At 38.1% G+C, this 21,941-nt stretch overlaps 1 protein-coding gene across 1 annotated transcript in view; it reads left to right on the plus strand.

The window, feature by feature from the left end:
* Window positions 1–21,941, plus strand: part of LOC139718436 (FK506-binding protein 15-like) — a 150,014-nt gene that overhangs the window by 113,760 nt on the left and 14,313 nt on the right. The window contains exons 16-25 of the mRNA XM_071629907.1: window positions 1,201–1,497; window positions 4,115–4,320; window positions 10,210–10,312; window positions 11,594–11,765; window positions 12,340–12,476; window positions 14,422–14,505; window positions 15,397–15,468; window positions 16,267–16,419; window positions 19,902–19,991; window positions 21,518–21,649. Coding sequence (XP_071486008.1) covers window positions 1,201–1,497; window positions 4,115–4,320; window positions 10,210–10,312; window positions 11,594–11,765; window positions 12,340–12,476; window positions 14,422–14,505; window positions 15,397–15,468; window positions 16,267–16,419; window positions 19,902–19,991; window positions 21,518–21,649 — 1,446 coding nt within the window. The remainder of the gene's footprint in view (window positions 1–1,200; window positions 1,498–4,114; window positions 4,321–10,209; window positions 10,313–11,593; window positions 11,766–12,339; window positions 12,477–14,421; window positions 14,506–15,396; window positions 15,469–16,266; window positions 16,420–19,901; window positions 19,992–21,517; window positions 21,650–21,941) is intronic.

Raw genomic sequence — 21,941 nt, forward strand, 5'->3', positions numbered from 1 at the left:
ATATTTGTGAGACATAGAGATAGAAACAGTATGATTCATGAGCTGTATGTGCTGCATTGATTTCAGTGATGTGCATTTCAACTTCTTTATTTTTTATATGACAAAAACTTGATTTATTCAAACTAGGAGAATCATGGGAATGTAAAAGAAAAATCAATCTAGTTGACATGATATGTGGGGGGAAATGGTGTGAATACTCCATGGAAACATTAAGTTTCTTTTCTAGTGGTCCGTGTTCCATGCCTCTGTATACAAATGAAACCAAAGAGAGAGATGTCGGAAATGGTACTGAGTATGACGTGCCGTAATCAAGTTGTCTCTTTGTAAAATATTGTGTACGATACAAGTGAATTGTTTGTTGGGTTCCAGAAAGCTGTTTACTAACTCCACATAGACAAAACAGTATTTCTTTATATTTTTCATGGAAAGGAATATGGCATTCAGTATATTGAATATCATTTCTATATCCATAGCATGTTGTATCAAATGAGGAAACATGGACTTTGTGCGCAATGATGCATGTTCGTCAAATTCAAAGGTAATTTTGCAGGTCAAACCTCCCAAACAATCACAGTGAAAAAAGGGCACGTTATAAAATCATTTAATAGATAAGTAATAATGCTGCAATTATGTGGAATCGCCAATTCTAGCTGGAATTGACAGATTGTTATAATCTGTGAGGATGACACCAGCTCACTATGATGGGTGGATGACAACTAAAGAGGTTCTGGTCCCCAACAATGATGTCACTTGTCTTGAAGAAGAGCACTGGTGTTTGTGCATGCTGGCACCATTTGATTTCAGTTGGTGTAGCCCATGCACTGTGGTGACATACAAGCAAGATCTTTAGTGGCAGTAGATCAAGCTTATTCCTCCTTAAGTTTGATAGTTCTTTTTTTTTTTCTCAAGTTTGCCACAGATCATTTTGTGTCTTGTGTTAACTCTCTTACTTCTCTGTTCTGTCTCATGCATGGGCGAAATCTGGCTTGGATCACCGGTTGCATGTCAATCCGCTTGCTCCCACCGTCCCACCCCGCCCCGCTACCGAATGGTCCCTCTTGCACCTTGCATCAACCCGGTGGAATGCCCCCCCCCCCCCTCCTTCACCTGTTCTGTCTACCCCATGCCCTCCTCCCCATACCCCCATGCCCCTTGCCTTGCTTTGATGCATCACTGGTTACCGTGGGCTGCGATGCGTAGACCTACCCAGTGCCTCCCCCGCAGCAACAGCCTCAGCAGCAACACACGTATTACCAACCCCCACAACACATCCCCCCGCAGACCCCCGGCCAGAACCCCATGCCGCACCAGATGGCGCTGCACCCTCCCGGGGCCGTCTACCCGGCCACCTCGGCCCAGCAGGCCCTGGTCACTCAGCAGCAGATGGCCGACATGCAGATGGTGCCCATCGTCCTCTCCGAGGCCCGGCAGCACCACTCGGACATCAGGTCAGCCGTTGTCAAGGTCTCCGATCGCATCGAGGATCTCTGTAAAAAGGTACGAACCTTGAAGATTAGTGGAACTTCCAACCACTTAAAAATTTGTAATTAGAAAAGAAAGAGTAAATTTAACGAGCACAACAGCAAAAATTTGATCAAGATTTGATTAAAATTTGGAAGAGAGTTACAGAATTTTTTAGATTTGCTATTATTTGCAAGACAGTTCGTGAACAGTTGATAATGAATATGCAAATAGTGAGCTCATGATGTTAGCACCTCACAATTTTGTGGCGATCATTTACAAAAAAAAAAAAAAAATGACAAAATGCAATCCTTCTGGCAGAAAAGTATACAACATAATGTATTCCTTGTGGAATAACTCAAAAATAATGATCAGTCACATATACAGTATTCATCGCATAATCGGGACAGGTTGGGAGTAGCAAACACGGCCCCTTTAAGCGAGGTGCCCGATTTCGCGATGAGCATTCACCATACACTAACGGCATACGACATGTACATGTAGTGCACACACACACACACACACATGCATACTAACGTACTGTACATGTGCATGAATACACTACCACGCTACCCCTCGGCGCGACCCTCTAGCTCATTGACAACTGAGGAAGATTGTGACGTACGCACAGATCACAGTGTATTGAAAGTTGAAACACTCAGAGACGAGGAATTTGGATTTTGCCCTCAAAGTGTATGACTGAGATTAAACAACGTACACAGCCTGAGTTGTGTGAGCGAGGCATGTTTTTTAAATACATGTATCAACAAAATCAAAGATCGCTTGAAGAAAAATTGGCCCGTTTATCAGAGGTCCCCGCCCGATTATCCAGTGAAAATAACGTGCATTGGAAATGTTTCTGGGAAGCGTATGTCATTTAAGCGAGGTTCCCGATTATCAGATGCCCGATTATGCGATGAATACTGTATTATGAATTGAGATGGGGGCATAATTGCATTTGAGCACAAAACACACATACAAAAAAAAAAGAGCAATTTTTAAGATTTTTTTTTTCAAACAACCTTTTAGCAGGTTTTGAGTTGATGACATCATCAACTCAGTATTTGCATATTCATACAGTATTGACTATTCATGAACTGTGTCTTGAAAATTGACAAAATTGTATGAAGAAAACAACTGTCAAGGTTGACAGATATAGTACATACTGTTGTACTATGCAAATTCATTGAAAAAATAAAAGCATATTATGGAAGAAAATAAAAACTCTGATGATAGAATACTTTAGATCTGTACCTGTACTTTATATGATCTGAAATATCAAGCCTTATACATAAATGGAATTTACCACAGACATGTATGCTTATTACTATAAGCTGTATGCATGTTTTTATTATCATTATTGTGATCATTATTGAAATGAGTATGATTTTTTCCTGATGGTGATCATTATCATAAATTGTTACTTCTACTGCTACTACTAATTCTTTTTCTACTTCTGCTGCTGCTGCTACTGCACATTACATATCAATAAAGATAATTATCATGATGATATTTGTTATCATTTTCATTGGGAATACATGTATGTATCATTATCATTGCTGTTTGATATACACCTGTAGTATCCTTGAAATTTACAGAAATGCAGAATAGAATGTATAAAAAGTAAGAAACAAACTTCTCAATTCCATTAGTTATGCAAATCACATATTAAATACATAATTGCGATAAAATTTGCTGAGGTCATCGTTTGAATTTCCCTGTGGGGAGCCCAAACATGTAAATTGGCATATAACAATGGATTTTCATTTTGCATGAAAAGCTCTCAGTCACTGCCGTAGAAATAACACATTTGTAGAAGTCAGTCAGTGGATGGTTAGATCACACAAGTATTAAGATTTGGCCCCAGTAGAAGGTTGCTGTGATATTTTAAAGAACACACCCTTTAGATAACATTGTTATGATCCCTGCCCCCCAGTTGACTTAGTGTGAAAAACACAATAGTTGGATGCTTTCCACGACAGTCTAAAAATACAGAGAGAGAAAATTGAATAAGATCAGTAATCCACCGCCAAGCATGGCTATGTGGCGTTGCGGGTCAGAGGGAACATAAGATGCACACTTGTGGTAATAGTGTGTCCTAGCATGGTGCATGATGCTTGCCCTCTTCCAAATAAGCCTAAAGAGGGAGCTCTTTATAGAACCATTGTCAAAATTTGGATGCATTTTGCCACCTGTGCAGAAAGGGGCCTCTTGTTAGTAACAGTGTACAACAGGTTTGCTCTCTTAAAAAAAAAAAAAAAAGAATTCAGCAATGATAATGATTTTTGTTCAGAAGTACAATACAGGTGGAAGTCACCCGTGAAAAATGATGAAGTCAGTTTGAAGCAGATTTGCAAAATTTGGCAAGATTGTTGCCTTTGTGAAAAGAAGCCAATGAACTTTGAGTGTGAGTATTGGCTTCCATCAAATAATACAGCAGGTCTCATGATTGATGTGCTTTGCAGTATTGACATACAGTTTACAGCACTCAGATGTGACTCTGCTTGGGAAATTTGGGAGGTTGATTGTATCTGTCACAGTCACAGAGTGATATTTGGTGATAGAATCAGAAATGCCCATCGACCCTGTAATCCGTAATGATGTGGCACGCCGAAAGCGCTTTCACCTCATCCGCGATGCCATTCGTCGACAGGTGGACCACATCCAGACGAGCGCGCCGACGACGACGCAGCCGCAGCTGCCCTCTAACTCACCGTCGATGGAAGCCACGGTGCTGATGTCCAACATCCAGCGCATTGTCCAGGAGAACGAGCGGCTCAAGAAGGAGGTGTACGAGAAGAGCGCGCGCATCGACAACCAGAACGAGAAGATATCGGAGCTCCTGCAGAAGAACCAGCTGTGAGTATCCCCTCCATCCCTGGACTTCTTAACCCCGTATTTGCTTTGAGTGCTGTTTAACATAGAAAAGCCCCATAGCATAGTACACACTGTCCAAAGTCCCTGGCACAGAAAGGATAATAGAGAAATTCTACTTCATCTTTAGTGTGATCTAAATAGAATATGAAGGTCAAAATTTGATATTGTATTCATGTTTATCTGACAGAAGATGTTTGAAAAGTCATGGAATTGGCAGTTTCAAGTATTTCCACAAAATGGTGATGTTTCCTGAGATCTCCTATGCATATCGTATGAGGGGCCAAATTTATCACCTCATACAAGTACATGTACATCTCCCAATGCTTGCACACAAATCTGCTCCAGATACCTAGAGTGTTTCATTTGAAAAGAATTTTGTAAGAAATATTCATTGTGGATTGAGTCAGTTCCGCGTTACAGTGCTTTAGAAGTGATGACCTTGGTAATGAGGGAAGTCTTGGATGCTGATAGAAGCAATTGACAGCAATATTACTGATATTACTGACCTTATATTGTGGATGTACAGTACGAGGTGTTATGCTGGCCAGAAAATATATTTCACACCGTTCATGTTCTGTCTTGTTTCTTTAAGCTTTTTTTATTTTCAACTGCATGTAAAGAATTTCATGTTTATCATGCTGACTGAGATTTCTACATTGCATATAAGTGCCAGTGAACTGAGTGTTAGTCCAGCACACATGTATTGAATGTGCTGCTGTGATGATAGCATGTTGCAGTGATTGGGGCTCGTCTCATATGTGAGATTCATCATCTAGAAATCCTGATAGATACCTAGACAATGAATGTCTGATATTGGTATTTTGAAAAAAACTTTTACAAAGCCCAGTCGCACAAGCATTAAGGAAGTTGGTCACCAGTTGAATAATGTTTTTAGACAGTGACATTGAACTTGTTATGTAGTGAAGATTAAGAGAGAGATCATAAGAGTTATGCACATGCAATACTCTTGATTGTTTGTTTGTTTTTTGCTCTTAAAGTAGAAAAATTTCTAGAAAAAAAAATTATAAAACCAATTTCATTCACAAAAAATATCTATCAGTGTTTGTCTATCGAAATTTACACTGTACCAATAAATTTTTGACAAAATTTTAAAAAGTGTTCCAGATGAATTTGCAAATGTTTTCACCAGTATTTTCTTCTCTTTATTTTTTTTTTCATGGTATTCCATAATTTATGACAGTTGGTCAGATTTTTGACAAATGCTAAAACAACTTGCTTCAGAAAACAAGAAAATCTGTATATTATCATAAATTATGTTTTTATGGACAGAAGGTAGTACTGATATGTATCACAATTCCAAACTTTAAAGTCTCAATCAGAAATCGCAGTTTTTCATTGTCATCCTCCAAGCCACCTCATTTTGCAATTTCCTTTGCTTGAGGGTCTGTGATTTTATCAGGGTCTTGTGGTGATGGGAGGCACACTTTTTCTCCCTTGTACCCTTTTCAGAAGACTCATTTTAGACATAAATCTGTCATCATGCAATTCTATCCTCAATAGCATTCCACTAGTCCTGTTCTAATTTCTGAGTTGGGGAAGTACTTGTGCTGTTCTCAGATCATTACAAGATAAAAAAAAATAATGTTTAAAAAAGATTAGACTTTTGAACAAATAGAATTGGTTGTGCGTTTGAATGCCAGCCAGGCCAAGTGAAATTGCTGCTACTAAAATATCACATATTGTGTGATATGATTTCATCATGGAATTGTCCTTCAATTTTATTGTGTTACAGGTAGATACATGTGAGTCAACTGATATTGCTGGCATAGGACAGTATCATATTCCTCTTGATATGAATAATTTAGCAGTCATTGCAAATTTAAACGTACCTGTATCTTTCTTGACCAAAAATAGAAAACCAAAATTGTTGAGTCTTTAACATTGTGACTTTGAGTCATTACTCTTTAACAAAGTCAACACTTAGCAACATACTTCCGTCTTTGCCAGAAGACGGCTTCTAAACATTTCTTTATCAAGTAAGCATGACTTATTTGGGATTTACACATTTTTCATTGAATGGAAGGAAACTAATTTCAGCAATATTAACTTCAAGGAAAGTTTAGGGCATGTTTGTGCTCTGAGGCGACAAAGTGTGATGTGTTTTTCAACTCCAGTGTTGTGCTTCATTGCCCACTGTCGGTTCGACGGCATGTCTAACCCCATGTCACCACCTCGGTTGTTCGCTTCTGTGCAGGAATAATTCCAAGGGAGTAAACCACGATGGCTTACCTAAAAAGTGGGTAGCATTCCCAGCATCGTGGCAGACACTCATGCCAGCTCGTTTGCACGTTTGCATGCCATGTTTTGGAAGTCTGGATGAAGATAAATCCCGCCTTTATAAAGCAACTCCTTTTTTATGCCTGTCCTTAAACACATAGATGATGACACTTTTACATCAGTATAAGTTTTCATTTGAAAGTGGAAATTGTGACCATTCAATGGAAGCCTTTAATCTTGCAAGCAGTACAACATACATAAAAATGCCATATTTCAAACCTTGGAATATGCATTATTTCTTCAACAAGAAGAGGAATTGAAATTCCATTTCTCTCAAGTATTTTACAACCTGTATACATGTATATTTATTTGCAAGTTGTTGTCAATGACATTCCTCCTACATGTAAAATGACAATAACCGTATTGACCGTCAACAACAACAACAACAACAACAACAACAACAACAACAACAACTATAAAAAGTATGTATTTAGATATATTTGTAAAGTCAATAAAAACAGTAAACAGTCATTATTGTGATCAACAATGGAAAGAAGGCATGTGCTATTAACATTGATACACCGTGTTTATTCCGGTTGTCTTTTAATGCTGAGAAGTCTTCCTGTTAGGACAATATGTGGTTTATCAGTTGAAGTTTACTAGGGAATTTTAGACTAGGGGTATGTAAGTTGAGTTGATGCCTGTTTGAGTATACAATGTAACATGAATGTTTCAGATGGACTAATATAAATCAAAGCCTGCTTCCTTTGGTAAAATGACACTGTGTTTGTAAGGTGCTGCATGCATGATTTTCAGCATGCTTTCTTTTGAAAACCTCATGCACATTTGTGTTCTGCAGTTTCATAACAATCTTAACTTTCAGGTGGTCTCTTATTCTTCAATTTTTGCCCCAGGAAATATCATTGTTTTTCTTTTCAGACTGATTTATATGATATATTCCATCTCTTTGCTCCTTTTTATAAGTTACAAGATGTGGATTTCCTTATGTTAAGTCTGATTTGATGAAATTGTCTGATAGGAAGCATGCCAGGATTTTTTTTTTCTTATCGCAAAGCAAAATAACATAAATTTCCCAGATTTTGTGCAACATTGTGGGAGAACTTTTCATAAAGAGAAAAGGTCATGTTGGGTCACAAGAAGGGACCAAACAGACAACAGAACTGTGGAAATTAAGAGAAATCGCCTAAATATCAAAGGACGTGCAGCCATTTGAATATCAGAGAGAGGCTTCTAACATGTAATGTGGTATAGGCATTACAGAGAAACCCTCAATCCATCATGTTTTCAGTAGGTTTAATTGGATGGGGGATTTCAAATTGAATGTCACTTATGATAAAAGGATGATATAGTTTTGATTGAGATGGGGATTTGAATTGTGATTTTTTACGAGATAACTAGAAACCACTAAAATGAAATATTAAAGAGCATACAATTCTATGAATTCAAAGTTTATTTTATGAAAATGGGTTTTCAAATAGCTGAGATATTCATCAATAAAGAAGTCCTATTCAAAGGTGGGACCCACCTATTATTTGGACCACTTTGTTTCACTTTGATTTTAATATCTCGCAGCCATTTCAAAACCAATTTTCATCAAATAAACTTTAAATTCCTCTTACACTGTAGAATTGTAAGCTCTTTAATATTTCATATATTGAAAATGGTTTCTAATTATCTTGCAAAAATTTAAAACCTGAATCCCCATCTCAACCGAAACTATACCATCCCTTTAATATTACTTTCCTGAAAGGAGCACTTCTACACAGTAATGTTCTTGAGATAGCACTGTCTTCAAGTCCATAGACACTCTCCAAAATGATGGAAATTTATTCCTTTTTCCAAACTACAAACAGATATTACGGATCTCTTGTATACGAGAGGAACAAGGGATTATATGCAAAGATGTCCTCGTCAAAAGCCTTGTCAAAACATTTTTGTTTTTAAAGGTGCCCATAATAAGTCACAAAGAGATGATATTACTATCCTTCGATCGTACATGAATTCCTTTCTTTGTAATCGTGTGGCAAAATTCTTTTCAAAATTTTCACAAATCTTGTGCATTGTATATCAACTTGTATTTTCTGAAACAACTTCTTCTGTGAGAATGATTTCTCTTCTTAAGTCCCCTCTCTGTTTTTAGCTGACCAAAATGATCATACACGTATGCGTGTGGCAGTCAAATCTACTGGTTTGGGAATGACCTTGGGAGATTTGAGCGCGCAAGAGCATTGCACATGTTTGAGGGCTATGTGGGCTCACCACAACGTGTGGGTTTTTCAACCACATGGTAACATAGACAACAGCTGGACCTGGGGTGGGTCAGTTCACCACATATACCATTTTTAGAAGCCCCTCTGTCAATTCTTGCTCTGAATTTCCGCCTCTGAAGTGAAAGGAGGTACAGCTTGGAGTCTGCAAGTCTACACAAAGTGCAGATATGAATTATAAACACTTACTTTTTTTGCAGGGGGGCTGTGGGCGGTTGGAGCCAAAATTCTTCCAGAAAAATGACCAGAGACTAATTCTAAACATGGCATAATAGGGAGTGTCACTTGAAGAATACAGAAAGAGCAAAAAGATTTGACCTACTTTAATTATATAAGGTTACTGTAGATACTAAAAAAATAGTTCTCCACCATGGAGCACTTTCAGATTCAAAGATTAACTGATTTTTAATCAAAACAGAAAGATGATCAAGCTTGAGCGACATTGCAGTAATAATATACTTTCCGTAGGAATTATTCAAAGAAAGTTTTAAAGTCTTGAAGCTAAATTGATGCTCCTTTGATGTCTCATACATGTATATTCAGGAAGGCTCTCAGAGGAATTTTGAATTTGATTATTTTCTATAATTAGCATTTGAAATGTCCAGACCATACTGTATATGTCCGTATGTATAACCTTGTGACATGCATTAGGATGGATAGCCTGACAAAGTCTCACTTTGATTTCTGTAGATTTAATGACAAGCTTTGTTTCTAGTGAAGCTATAATTTTACTTGCAGTGGGGCTTAACAAATCCAACCCAGATTTTAAAGCATGACATATTTAACATACTGATTGAACTTCTTTTTTTTTCTTCCATGAATGTGACAACATGCTTGAGGAGATGATTTAAAGGGGATGGCTAGTAACTGATCAGTGAGAATCAGTGGGAATGCTGGGGGATGATTGTTCCAATCCTTGTGGGATTCATTTAAGAGTACATTATATATCTATTGTTGTGTGAAAATTATTTTCTTCAGAATGGTCTCATATTCGAGTAATGTGTAGTTTAATCACCCGTCACTGTACAGGCATGCTAACCTGGAAATATCAAACTGCACATTAGTTGAATATGAGACCATTCTGAAACAAATAATTTTCACACAACAATAGATATGTAATGTACAGTGTACTCTTAAATGAATCCCACAAGGATTGGAACAATCATTCCCCAGCATTCCCACTGATTCTCACTGATCAGTTACTAGCCATCCCCCTTAAGATTTTCCTTGCATGTGCAGTGGAAACTTGAATTAATATTTGATTTCTAAAGTATTACAGTTTCAAATTAAATGCTTCCTCTTTCTCATTTTGATGTTTCGATATCGATGTTTGGTTCTGCACTAGATTTGTGGAGCAGAGCAACTCATTATTGGAGAAGACCAACGACTCCTTCAAGCTGACAGCCACTCAGTCCCAGCAGAGGGTTCTCGAGTTGGAGCAGGAGAAGGTAAAGAAATCAGCACACATCCAGGAATTGGTAATTTGACGTGATTTTGATTTAGTCATGCTGGTTTTGGATGATGCTGCCGATGCCTGGATGATCCACCCGCCCGGTTGCCTGGACAATGCCCCACTCTGGCCCGTATCACCCGCCCCGCCCCGTCCTGCCCTCCCCATCTCTCTCGCATTCGATTGTTAGCCCCAAGCCACTCCTCCACCACACCCAGTTGACCTGCTTGACCCTACAAAGACATGCGGACTGGTAGATTTTAAGCCCCTTCCACAGTAGTTGATTGATGAACTTGATTGGTAGATTGATGGCCCCTCCCCCATTTTGAGATGTAAAATTACTGAAGAATGTTTCCTGCGATGGTCTGCTTCCAAATATCATAGTGCAAGAAACTGTTGCGTAGTGTACATTGTATAATCAATTCCACTCAGACAATGCATAAGGACATACTTCAAGCATGGAGCCTTTGACCAATAGCCCATGACCTCATTCAATGAAAGACTTTGATATTCCAACAATACTTCATCTTACTAGTGATTTAGGCCCTTTACCCTATTTGATCATAGTAACACGTAAAAGAAACTTTAATACGCCCCATTCTCCTTGTCCTGTATACAGTAGCAAGCAATCTCTTTATACTATTTATGCTTTCCAAGTAGGACAACAAGTTTGTACCTCTATTTCCATATAAAATGTCTTACAGATACATTGTGCAAGAGACCCTCCGTCACAAAAACCCAAGAATTTTACAGGTCAATTTCCCAGCAGGCTTCAAAATATGTGTTTTGAGTCAGCAACATTAATACCTGGTTTACTCATTTCCTGAAAGCATAATCATCCCCTATTTAAATCTGTCATGATTTTTGTAGACCTACAGCGTGCAATGTATATGTACATTTCTTTTCTGTCTGATGTTGCTTGATTTTTTTTAATCCATAGTTTGATATCCCTAATTTGTGTATGTGTACAATAAAGGGGGAATTGGTACACTATCAACAAGCCCTGAACTCCAATGCCCCCTTTTTTAAAGTAATGTTTCAGAAGGTTGGACTTTCTATCACTCATTTTAGTTTGGTTAGGAACTTTAGCAACCTTTCTTTCTTTCTTTCTTTTTTAGGGCAGACTTGATGAAACTTCCACCATCTTGTCCGTCTGATTTGTACTCTGCCCATTAAAGCAAACTTCAACTTTGTGTGGAATCATACTTTCAGTCGATCATGAATGTTGCGACGAATCCCAATCAGTGAATTTTTCCTCTTCTCCCGACAACCCCTCCAGGTGCACATGACGTCAGAGCTGAGTAACGCGACGTCCAAGATCAGCTCCCTTCAGATGGAGCTCTCCAACGTACAGCAGAGGGAGAACCAGCTCCGGGCACAGCTCAACGGCGCCCTCAACAACTCGCATGAAAACAGGGGCGAGCTGGACCAGCTAAAGCAGCAGCTTAAAGGTCCGTCTCTTAATACAGTGTAGTCCCACTAATATGTAGAACAGTCCCACTGTAGAGAGAGAGAATAGAGTACGTATACATACAAGTGATGGTGTCACAGTCTTTTGTTATACATTGTAGCTTGGGTTGGAACCAGGTAGGCGCATTAGTACTTGGGGCCAGGTTACGTTGTTTAGAACCAGTTTGCATGGCAATGAATGGCTATGACAACCTGCTATGACATCATGATTTGGTACTCTGTATTCTAATTTGCATACTCATTGTCACATTACAGAGATTTTCCTACTGAGATGAAAAAACAGGGAGGGTTGATTTTGAAAAGGGGCATGCAACACCAATTTGTGTATGTGTCCCCATTTCTAAAGAGACTCGCTGTCATCAAAAATTACAATGATTTCTACTGATTTTGACAAGACAAAAGATTCTTGCACATGATACGTAGCCAAAAGTAGATCAAAGACTATGAAAATTATCGAACAGTGAATATTTGTGCATTTACAGAAGTAGATTGAAAGCGCACCCACAATATATATGTCTGACCCCACTAACCCCCTCCCCCCCCCCCCCCATACAGAAAACGACAACCGATACACGGAGGTACTGAGGTCGCTCAAGGATGAGAGACAGCTTAAGAAGCAGTTGGAGAACCGCGTGACCTCGCTGGAGGAAGAACTCTCCGAGATCAAGATTGAGAAGGATAATCTGGAGAAGGTTGGTGTTGCTTTAAATAACAGGGTTTACCCTTTCTGTGCCAGTGACTTTGGACTGCGTGTACAATGCTATGGGGTTTTCTGTGGGCCAATCAGGACTCGAGGTACACAAAGCATTAAGGTGCAATTGCCACTTTTCCTCAGTAGCTCTTAATGTATGTGGTGTGTTGGTTTTTTTTTTTGCTTTGTTTTTTTTTCTTGTTTGGCAGTCAGCACATTTCATAGTCCGTTTTGTTCTCTAGTCGGCACAGTCGTCCTGTAACTGTCATTGTTTGGGGATTGTGTAATCCTCATTGTATCATAGTGGCCTATATGTGGGACTGTAGCATACAGTATCTGTTACACATCTGAATGGGGTTGTCTAACTGAAATGAGGATTGAGATATGAGGAGTGTAAATGTAAAGACTGATACAGTACGTGTATATCTATTTTTTTATCAACTTGAGATATTTGAGATTCAAGCTACTAAAAAACAAAGGAAATCACTGAAACATATGTGATGATTTTAATGATATCTTCAACTTTACTGTAATACAAAGTAGCTTTGAAAATGGTGTTCATTTGTTTTTGCATTCAAACTTTTAATTTCTTGTTGCTGTTTTAGGGGGAGTTTTGCACTGAATGCAAATGACATTGCCCAAAAGTTTGAGCTTAGTGCACAAGCACATCAATAATTTAATCCAAGCAGTTTTTCACAAATACCTTAGAAAAAAAAAACTTTTTGAAACTTTCTTTCATAGTCTTATCAAACACCTGAATGAGTCAAATACAATGTCTTTTTAAGTCTACACTTGTCAGACTTTGGAGGAGCAGTTATCTGAAAAGTTTTTGGACATTATTCAGACCATTTCAGGTTTTTGTATCATTCAAAATGTATTATGCAAATTGTATGCATATTGAAGGGAAAAAGCCAGTGTAAACTGGGATGTTGCAGACTTTCACCCAACGTTTTCATGTCTCCTCTGCGAGAAATTAGACCAAATTCTGCAATATTTAAAATTTCTGATTTAGTATTAGTGCCGAATTACTGTCCAAAGCAAAAATGAGTAAATTGAGACTGGTAATTAGTTGTCGGACGTGAGATATTCCTTGTTCCTATGTGTAAGTTGTGAAGTGTGATATTTGTTTATGCATGCAGCAGATATTACAGATATTTGTGCGCATGCTTGTATCGGTGAATATATGTCGTGTTCTGTGATTTGCTCTTTTGGATTTGTGTGAAAATACCTTTGCTTGCTTTCTGTGTGTGAAATTGAGATGACCCAAATGGAAATGTGTTCAGAGCTCTGGTATTCATGCTCTCAACAGAAAAGAAGAGAATTATGGACCCATAAGGATGATACAGAGGTGAAACAGGGGGTGCCAGGCAAAGATGCAAATGATTGATTGGATGAGGTCCTTAATATTACTGTGGAAAGAAAGAGAATGACATGCACTTGTACACGTACCATGGAAGCAATTGTTGCTTGTCAATGCTCCGAAAGGAAATGTGACAGCAATGATAAAAAGGGAACAACAGTTGGGGAAAATCAATCATTATCCATCAGAGTTACAAGAGGAAATGAGACGAGACAATTGTGACAGAAAATGAGGAAGGAAAAGAAATCCCTCCTCGTCAGAGTTGTACCGAGAAGAAATGTAACAGGAAACAGACATGACGTCAGCCATTTGCCTACAATATTGTCTGCATGTGCCATTTTGCCTCTAACTTCACAACCTCTCAACGTGCCCCTAAGACTATGTAAAGAGCCCATTAAAGGGGCGATATTCCCATTCCCCAGCATTTAATGAGAAACACCTGACAATTACTTCAGGGCTGTATTTACAATCCAGACACTTTAACATTCAGCTGACTTGAGATGAGTGGCCTTTAAAAACACACCTCTCACCTGCCATTTTCCTCTCTCTTTCCCCACGCTCATCCTCGTTCCAACGAAACTTCCAGAATCTTATTGACCGGAAGAGGAAAGCAGCGGCCGAAAAGCAAAGATCCGAGGAGGATGTAGATGAAATGAAAAGGACGTATGAGGTATGGGAAACTTGGATCTATTCCCACCCATTTCTTTTTTCCATAGAATTCATCATTTAAGTTAAAGATTTTTAAATCACCCTTTCTTTCAAGGCCATTCTTTCAATCCATGGAAGTTGAAAATTTCAATTTTACTTAGTCGTCCCTTTGAATTGTAGTTTATGTGTTACTAATCAAGACTTTCATTTGAGCTAGTGTGTGCAACTAATACAATTTCTATCATTTCAATCTATGTTTTGATTGTTCAGTTATTTTCTGCATGGCATTTATTGTTTCATTTGGAGAGATTTTTATTTCTTTATTTCCTTTTGTCTTTATTTTGATATTAGTGTAGTCAAGAACTACTGTAGTTTACCTTGTTAAGTTTATTTGTTATTTCAAATGTATCAGAATTCTCTCTTTTATTTTAATTTTCTTTTGAGTGTAGCATACATGCACCTGAGTTGTATTTCTCAGTGGGTTGATTTCCTTATTTATGAAGTTATGAAATTAATCTCTATCTGTAAAGATTCGAATGTCAGACAGTGTTTTGTTCTGTTTCCTTTTATTTTCACCATAGTGCTGTAATTCAAGCAATATATAAAAGAAGAGCAGCAAGATTTTGACTGCAGTCCAGGCTTCAACAGGCAACTCGTTGTCAGTTTCTTTTATCAGAGCAATATCTCTTGAGCCTAACTTTTTCTCCTGATAATGCATGTCAAATTTCACTTGAAATCTCTGTGATCTGCCATTTCGATTTCATCAATTTTCTATTTATATCCAAATTCATGACATAGACCCCTCTCTGGGCACCAGTAATCAATGTGTACAAGCTTGTACTTGATTTATTGGAAGAATTTTACATATTTTTTCAACAATTTTCCTTTTTCTGTTGGTGAATTGTGTGAATAGGATGAGATTAGTCAACTGAAGAGCAAATTGAGACTTCAGAAGACTTCCACTGATGCCATGGCTGCAGAGCAGGTTAGTATGATTATAATGATAATGATAATAATAAAGATAATGAAAATGACATTGATAATGACCATTATTGACAGTACTGATAATACTTAAATCTACTGGTAACAACAAACTAAAGATAATAATGACAGTGATAATATCATTGGCAATAGTGAAAATAATGATATTTCTACTTCTTATAAAGATGATGTCTTCAACAATAGTAATAATAATGATAATAACAGTAATGATAAAACTAATTCTAATAATAGAGACACACATGTAACAATAACCTAGATAACATCATTGTAGTCATGATTGTAGTTACGATACTGATAATACTGCGAAATATTGATAATGATAAGAAGTATACTGATTAACAGTAATAGTTATTGTTGTTACTGTAAAATATCTCATTACATTCCTTTACATGTAGATTCTTGAGCAACAATCATAGTTTCATCACCATCATAATTTTAACATGCAGAGTATAATAGAGAAGCAATGGGTGCTTATACTGTAAAAGTGAATATTTTCATGCGAGTAATTTTTGCGCTCAGCCAGGTAAGATGGATTTCGCATGTTTTTGATTCTGCGGAATCAGGACATTAACTACTGGAACATATGGCATGCAAAAATATTCGCATGCTTCTATTTTTGCACTAGCGTCTGGTTGCGCGAAATGCGCGAAAATTTCCACTTAATTTCCACATGTACAGTAATCACCATCAGGTTTGTTGATGACATAATTCCTTTCATTTTTATTCTCTTTTTTCTCTCTTTTTCCCTTATTTGTGTATTTCCTGTTGTCATGGTTACCAGGTTGCCCAGGTGGAGAGAGAGCTGGAGGGTCAGTGGCGGGACCGCTCTGACCGCCTCCTCCAGCAGGCTAAGGAGAAGCATGACCGGGAGCTGAGCGACCTGCGGGAGGAGAAGGAGCAGCTAACCAGGAAGCTGGCCTCCACCGAGTCCAAGGTTGGTTCCCCCCACGAATCCATCCATCCCTCCATCCATCCCTCCATCCTCTCATCCATCCATCCGTTCATCCTTCCTTTCTTAACCAATAGTTTTTGTCAATTTTTTTTTCATACATCTACAGTAGATATGAACAGTACGACTAACTACATGAATTGTATACTACAATTTTACTATTTACTGTGATTTGCTACAATTGCAGCTCGGGTGTTCCGTTTGTAAAACACAGACTTCACAACAGTTGCAACTTCAAGGGATATTGTTGCTATGGCAACTGCCAGACAATCCTTTTGCATCTAGTGCATTTAGGTATAAAGAGTAAGACTGACTTTTCTACACAATCATACTCTTTACATCAATTCACTGCAATTGCAGCTCTGGGGTTCCGTGTTGTAAAACACAGAGTACATAACAGTTGCAACTTGAAATAGATGCGGTTGCTATGGCAGCAGCCAGACACCTTCCAATCAGGTGTGAGCTCTTAGTTTATTAAAGGCCATAGTAGTTGCAGTTACTGTAATTCATGATAATTACATGTCTCTCTGGGCCTCTGACACACTATATGAGGCTACAACTACAAATCATTCAGTCCATTTTGATGTTGCTGTGGCAGTTGCAATTGTACATGTAGTAAGTTGTATTGATTGTTCAATGTGTTAACTTGTGTTGCAGTCCTTTCCTCTGTCTTATTATAGTGAGAATTATCAGTGTTGCAAAAATTGATCAGTCATACCACTCAACGAAAGGGGCACACCTGTTCCGTTGCCATGTTTAAAAAAAAACAGAATAATATAAAAGTCAGCTTGCATGAATAAACAACTATGAAGAAGTGAACTATACTTTCAGGATATACCTGTATCTAGAAGAGGAAAGTACGAGAGCCATCCGAATGTCTGTAGAATGTCAAAGGACCATTCATTTCAAAAATTCAACCACAATTTGTACTGAGTAACCATCAATCTTGGAAAGAATTTTTCAATGCAGCCATCACAAAATTATTCCAAGGTCGGAGGGAGGGACACCCCTTTTCAAACGCAATATCTTCCCAAAGGCGACATCAAGGTTCACGTTTACTGAGACTTTGTTCTTGTTTTGTCACCACTTCCCAACTTCCACCCCACCCCATCCCCCCGTCAGCTCTCCTTACCCCCAGCTTCAGGCAGCCCCGCCCAAGACCCTGACGATGAATCCGTAAGATACGATAGTGCAGCTTTCCATGAGCAGAGTCATGCCCTCATTGAGTGATGAATGTTGTGCTCAGTGTCAATTCAAAAGAGGGATACTAAGAGCATTACACCAGAAATCAGATTATGAAAGACCTTCAAATTTCATCTATCTCAATTACAAAACAGATTATGTTCTATCAAAGTGCCCTAACAAAAGTGACAGCCAAGTGATGAATGTTGAGCTCAGTGTTGGTTCAAAAGAGGGATATTATGAGCATTACACCAGGAATTACAATATGAAAGACCTTCAAATTTTATCTACGTGTATCTCAATTACAAAACATTATTTTCTATCAGAGGGCCCTAACAGAAATTGTATGTACATGTACCTCTTGACAGCCAAATGATGGATGTCGTGCTCAGTGTTGGTTCAAAAGACAGGTATTATGAGCATTACACTAGGAAGTAGAATATGAAAGACCTTCACATTTCATCTATCTCAATCACAAAACAGGTTATTTCTATCAAAGGGCCCTACCAGAAATTGTATGTACCTCTTGACAGCCAAGTGATGCACACTGTCAATCAAACACCAGCTCAAAATGTGAAGGAACAACTTCTGTGCCTTGTCTGGTATGGCATTGATTCTAGCACATCTACGTGTAGTGTCACTGTTATACACATGTAGACATACTGTTATATTCTGTAGGATGAGACATGTATGAACACGCGAAAACTATCCAGTGAAATACTTGTATCTGGTGTGAAATGAGGGGAATTAGATTCAGGAAAGTGGCCTGTGAAGGTCTGTAGATTGCCAAGAATTTCAATAACTCTTTTCATTAGGTTTTTGCCGTTCTTCTTTGCCTGACGTTCATTTTGCAGCTGCTTTCTGTTTGTATTTTTTGTTTGTTTGTTTTTTTGTCAGTGGCATTTGCATATTTAATTTTTGTTGAGTGTGATGTTTTGCTTCTTTTTTTTTCTTTCATTCAGTAGATTTTTCTTCATATGTCTGTGTCATTATCATTTATATGATGTCATCATCATCAACATTTTTTACTCATTAGCCTTCCCCATTTTACAGATTTGGTGCCACCAACTTTTAGACATTATATTTGTGGTTCCTTGCAGGGGATAGTTGTACAAACAGGCAAACCATCCCTAGACACTGGAGTTATTGAATAAGATAGTGGGCTACACAGTGATGGCAAATTAAGTTTCAAACCTGTTTTGTTGGTCATTTTTGTTTGTGACTGTCACCAGTATCTAGTTTTTCTCACATTTTTCATTATGTAGAAAAACAAAATTTTCCCAGGGTTTCATAGTTTTAACCATGTCTTCCCTCTTGTGTTTGTGAACAACATCAATATGCAGTGTTTGTTTTGTTTGTTTTATTTTTTTTCATCGTTATTTGTTATGAAAGAATTCAATTTTCTCAGGGTCCCAGAAATTTAGCCATCTTTTTCCTCTGTAGTGTGTCATTTACATTGTATGTTTGGGATCAATCTAAACTTGGCAGTCAACAACACATTTAAAACTGTATTGCGGATGCATTGCGTGTATTTGTCTACACTTTGTGAATCATGCACTTATCAGCATTTGCGTGGGGGAACATATATTTTGATGATCACAACAACGTCCATGGTACATACTCCTTGTCGCCTCAGTGACAGTGGAAAGGACATTTATCTTCAACATTGTAATCAGTGTCATCATCATCATCATCATCACCATCATCATCATCATCACCATCATCATTAACAACATTACCACCACCTCATCATAGTCATTTTTGTAGTTGCCCTTTAACATCAATACTGTTATCAGTGTCATACCCATTTCTGTTACCATCATCATCATCTCACATCAGAGTCTTAACAACTGACATTGTAATCACCTTCATACTTGTCATTACCATCATCATCATCGCCATCTTTATCAACATGATCATCATCACCTTCACCATCATAATTACACGTAGTAATACTGTCACCAATGTCAATTCCATTGTCATCATTCCTTTCACAACCCTTATCTTTATCAGTATGACCATCATCATTCTTCTTCATCATCATCATCATCATCATCATCACTATTGTTTTATCATTTACCACTGTCATCACCGTGGTTACAATCACCGTGATTTTGATGCCTGCAGCAGTGCTCCCACAAAACCCAAATCTTGCATCAAATTGCTGGCACCACCTGCAAACTGCCTGGCTTTATCCCCACCTCTCTCCTCTCTCTCTCTTTCTCCTTCTCTTTTCTCTCTCTCTCTCTCTCTCTATCTATCTCTCTTTTCCCCCTGGCACACAGATGATCACGCTCCGCTCGAACCACGACAACAAGGACGAAGTGGGATCACTGAAGAAACAGCTGGACGAGATGGAAGTCTGGAAAGAAAAGGTGAGTGTGAAAGATGCTTGCTCATTCTGTAGACTTACCATTTGCCAACACGTTCCTCTTTTGTAATGATGATTTAATACAAACTGCACTGAAGCATTTCCCATATAAGCTGATGAAGCTTAAACAAAAAATAAGCAGGGCAAGAAACCTTCATATGTCTTTCCATTTGATACGGAGGGTATGTCATCATGCCTAGGGATCAAATTTGATAAGTGTGTGAAGAGAAATTGCAAATAGTTATTCCAGAGAGATAGGGGGCTTCATAAGTTTCATCACTGCTTGTCACTGCCCATTTCAGAGACTTCATCAGTTGAAAGTAGTATGGAGGAGATTACATGGTGTTATGTTCAAAGCACATTTTCAGAGGGCAATATTACTATAAAAAATTGCTGAGTAAAGGGTCTAGTCAAATGGACCGAAAAGATGTCTCAGTATAGCAGAGAGGCCACCGCTTGTATACATAATAAATGCGTCAATTTACTTTTGCCAGCATTCAAATGTAAAAGACAATGGCCTTGAAACTTCCTCTGTATTGAGAAAAGTATATATTTGTTACTTGTTATACAAAGTTAAATGAGTGCAAATCAATAGGCACTTGAATTCCATCAGTCATAGGCGAGAGTTTGGAGAAGGGATGAAAGAAAAGCTCATACAGAGCACATTTGGCCAACATTTTGTCCCCCAAGGGAATTTACTCTTTGACTAGCAGCCCGTGAATATTCACAAGTGTAGAGAAAGAAATTCCTGCATATTTGTTCCTCTGTTAGCATGACATTTTCCAACTTATAGGTGGTACTTAAAGGTCCAGTTTACCTCTAGGAGCAGTGATTTCAAAAATTTTCACAAAATCACATTTGATGCATATGTGTAGGTCTGTTGTATCACAAAACATCCTACTATAAAACAGTTTTTCAATAAAGCCTAAAATATAGGGAAATATCTGTATTTTTCTCAATAAACCATAAATGTAGACGGTTTAGTCAGGAAGCATTTTTATTATACCTATTGTTCACATTTTATGAATTTAACAATACTTAACATTGATTATACAGATTCAAATTTTTACAGTGGTTATTTTTATCTCTTTATCTCTTTATCTCTAACTCTCATTTTAGAACTACTTTAAAGTACTAATGCTGGGGTTTTGTTTCATCTGCAAATGGTAAACTATGCCTTTAAGATGATACTGCCTATTACAAAACAACCTCTGTCCAAGGGAATTCTTTCTTTTCTTTTTTTTTTAACTTGCTAATATTTTGAGGCATGGAAAAGATTCTGTCATTTCCAAGATGCAATTAAGCTGGCACTTGATTTGAAGATACTGCCCCAAAAGTATCAGTCCCTCTGCATGAATATCTTGCACCTCTTCAAATTGTAGATTTACCATACATTTGTTGTTTCATGGCAAGCAGAGCATGGCAATATTTGGAGTGAATGTTTGCATCTCTCCACAAGCCAGTTTGCACAATGGCAGGCATCAGTCATTTGTCTTCGTTGATGTCCTTTTTGTTTGATTTCTCACCCAGTACGAGAGTCTGCACTCTGGAGCCGTCAGCATGAAGGAGCGCTACGAGACGAGAATCAAAGAGCTGATCCAAGAGAAGGCAGCTGCTGCCGCATCGTCAGCAACGATACCACAATCCAGCATCGTGGATGAGGTTAGCCCCCCTGTCACTCACTCTATCTCTCTCTCTCTCTTCTCCTCTTCTCTTGCTCTCTCTCCCTCCATTTTTCTTCTTTCTTCATTGACCCTTCTTCTAGCCTTCACTCCTTTCATTTTTTTCTGTCTATATCTTTAATATCTTTATCCTTCATTTCTCCATTTCTTTTCCATTCTTTTTCCCCATCTCTCTGTCTCTCTTTCCCTTCCTTCTCTCTCTTTGTATTCTTGTCTCTCCCACTGTGTGTTTACTTCCAAATTTTATATATGTGTTTTGTGTATGTTTTGTT

Source organism: Diadema antillarum, unplaced genomic scaffold (genome assembly GCF_040938485.1).
Source record: "Diadema antillarum isolate AM-2024a unplaced genomic scaffold, OU_Dant_1.0 scf00000094, whole genome shotgun sequence".
NCBI classification, from domain to species: domain Eukaryota; kingdom Metazoa; phylum Echinodermata; class Echinoidea; order Diadematoida; family Diadematidae; genus Diadema; species Diadema antillarum.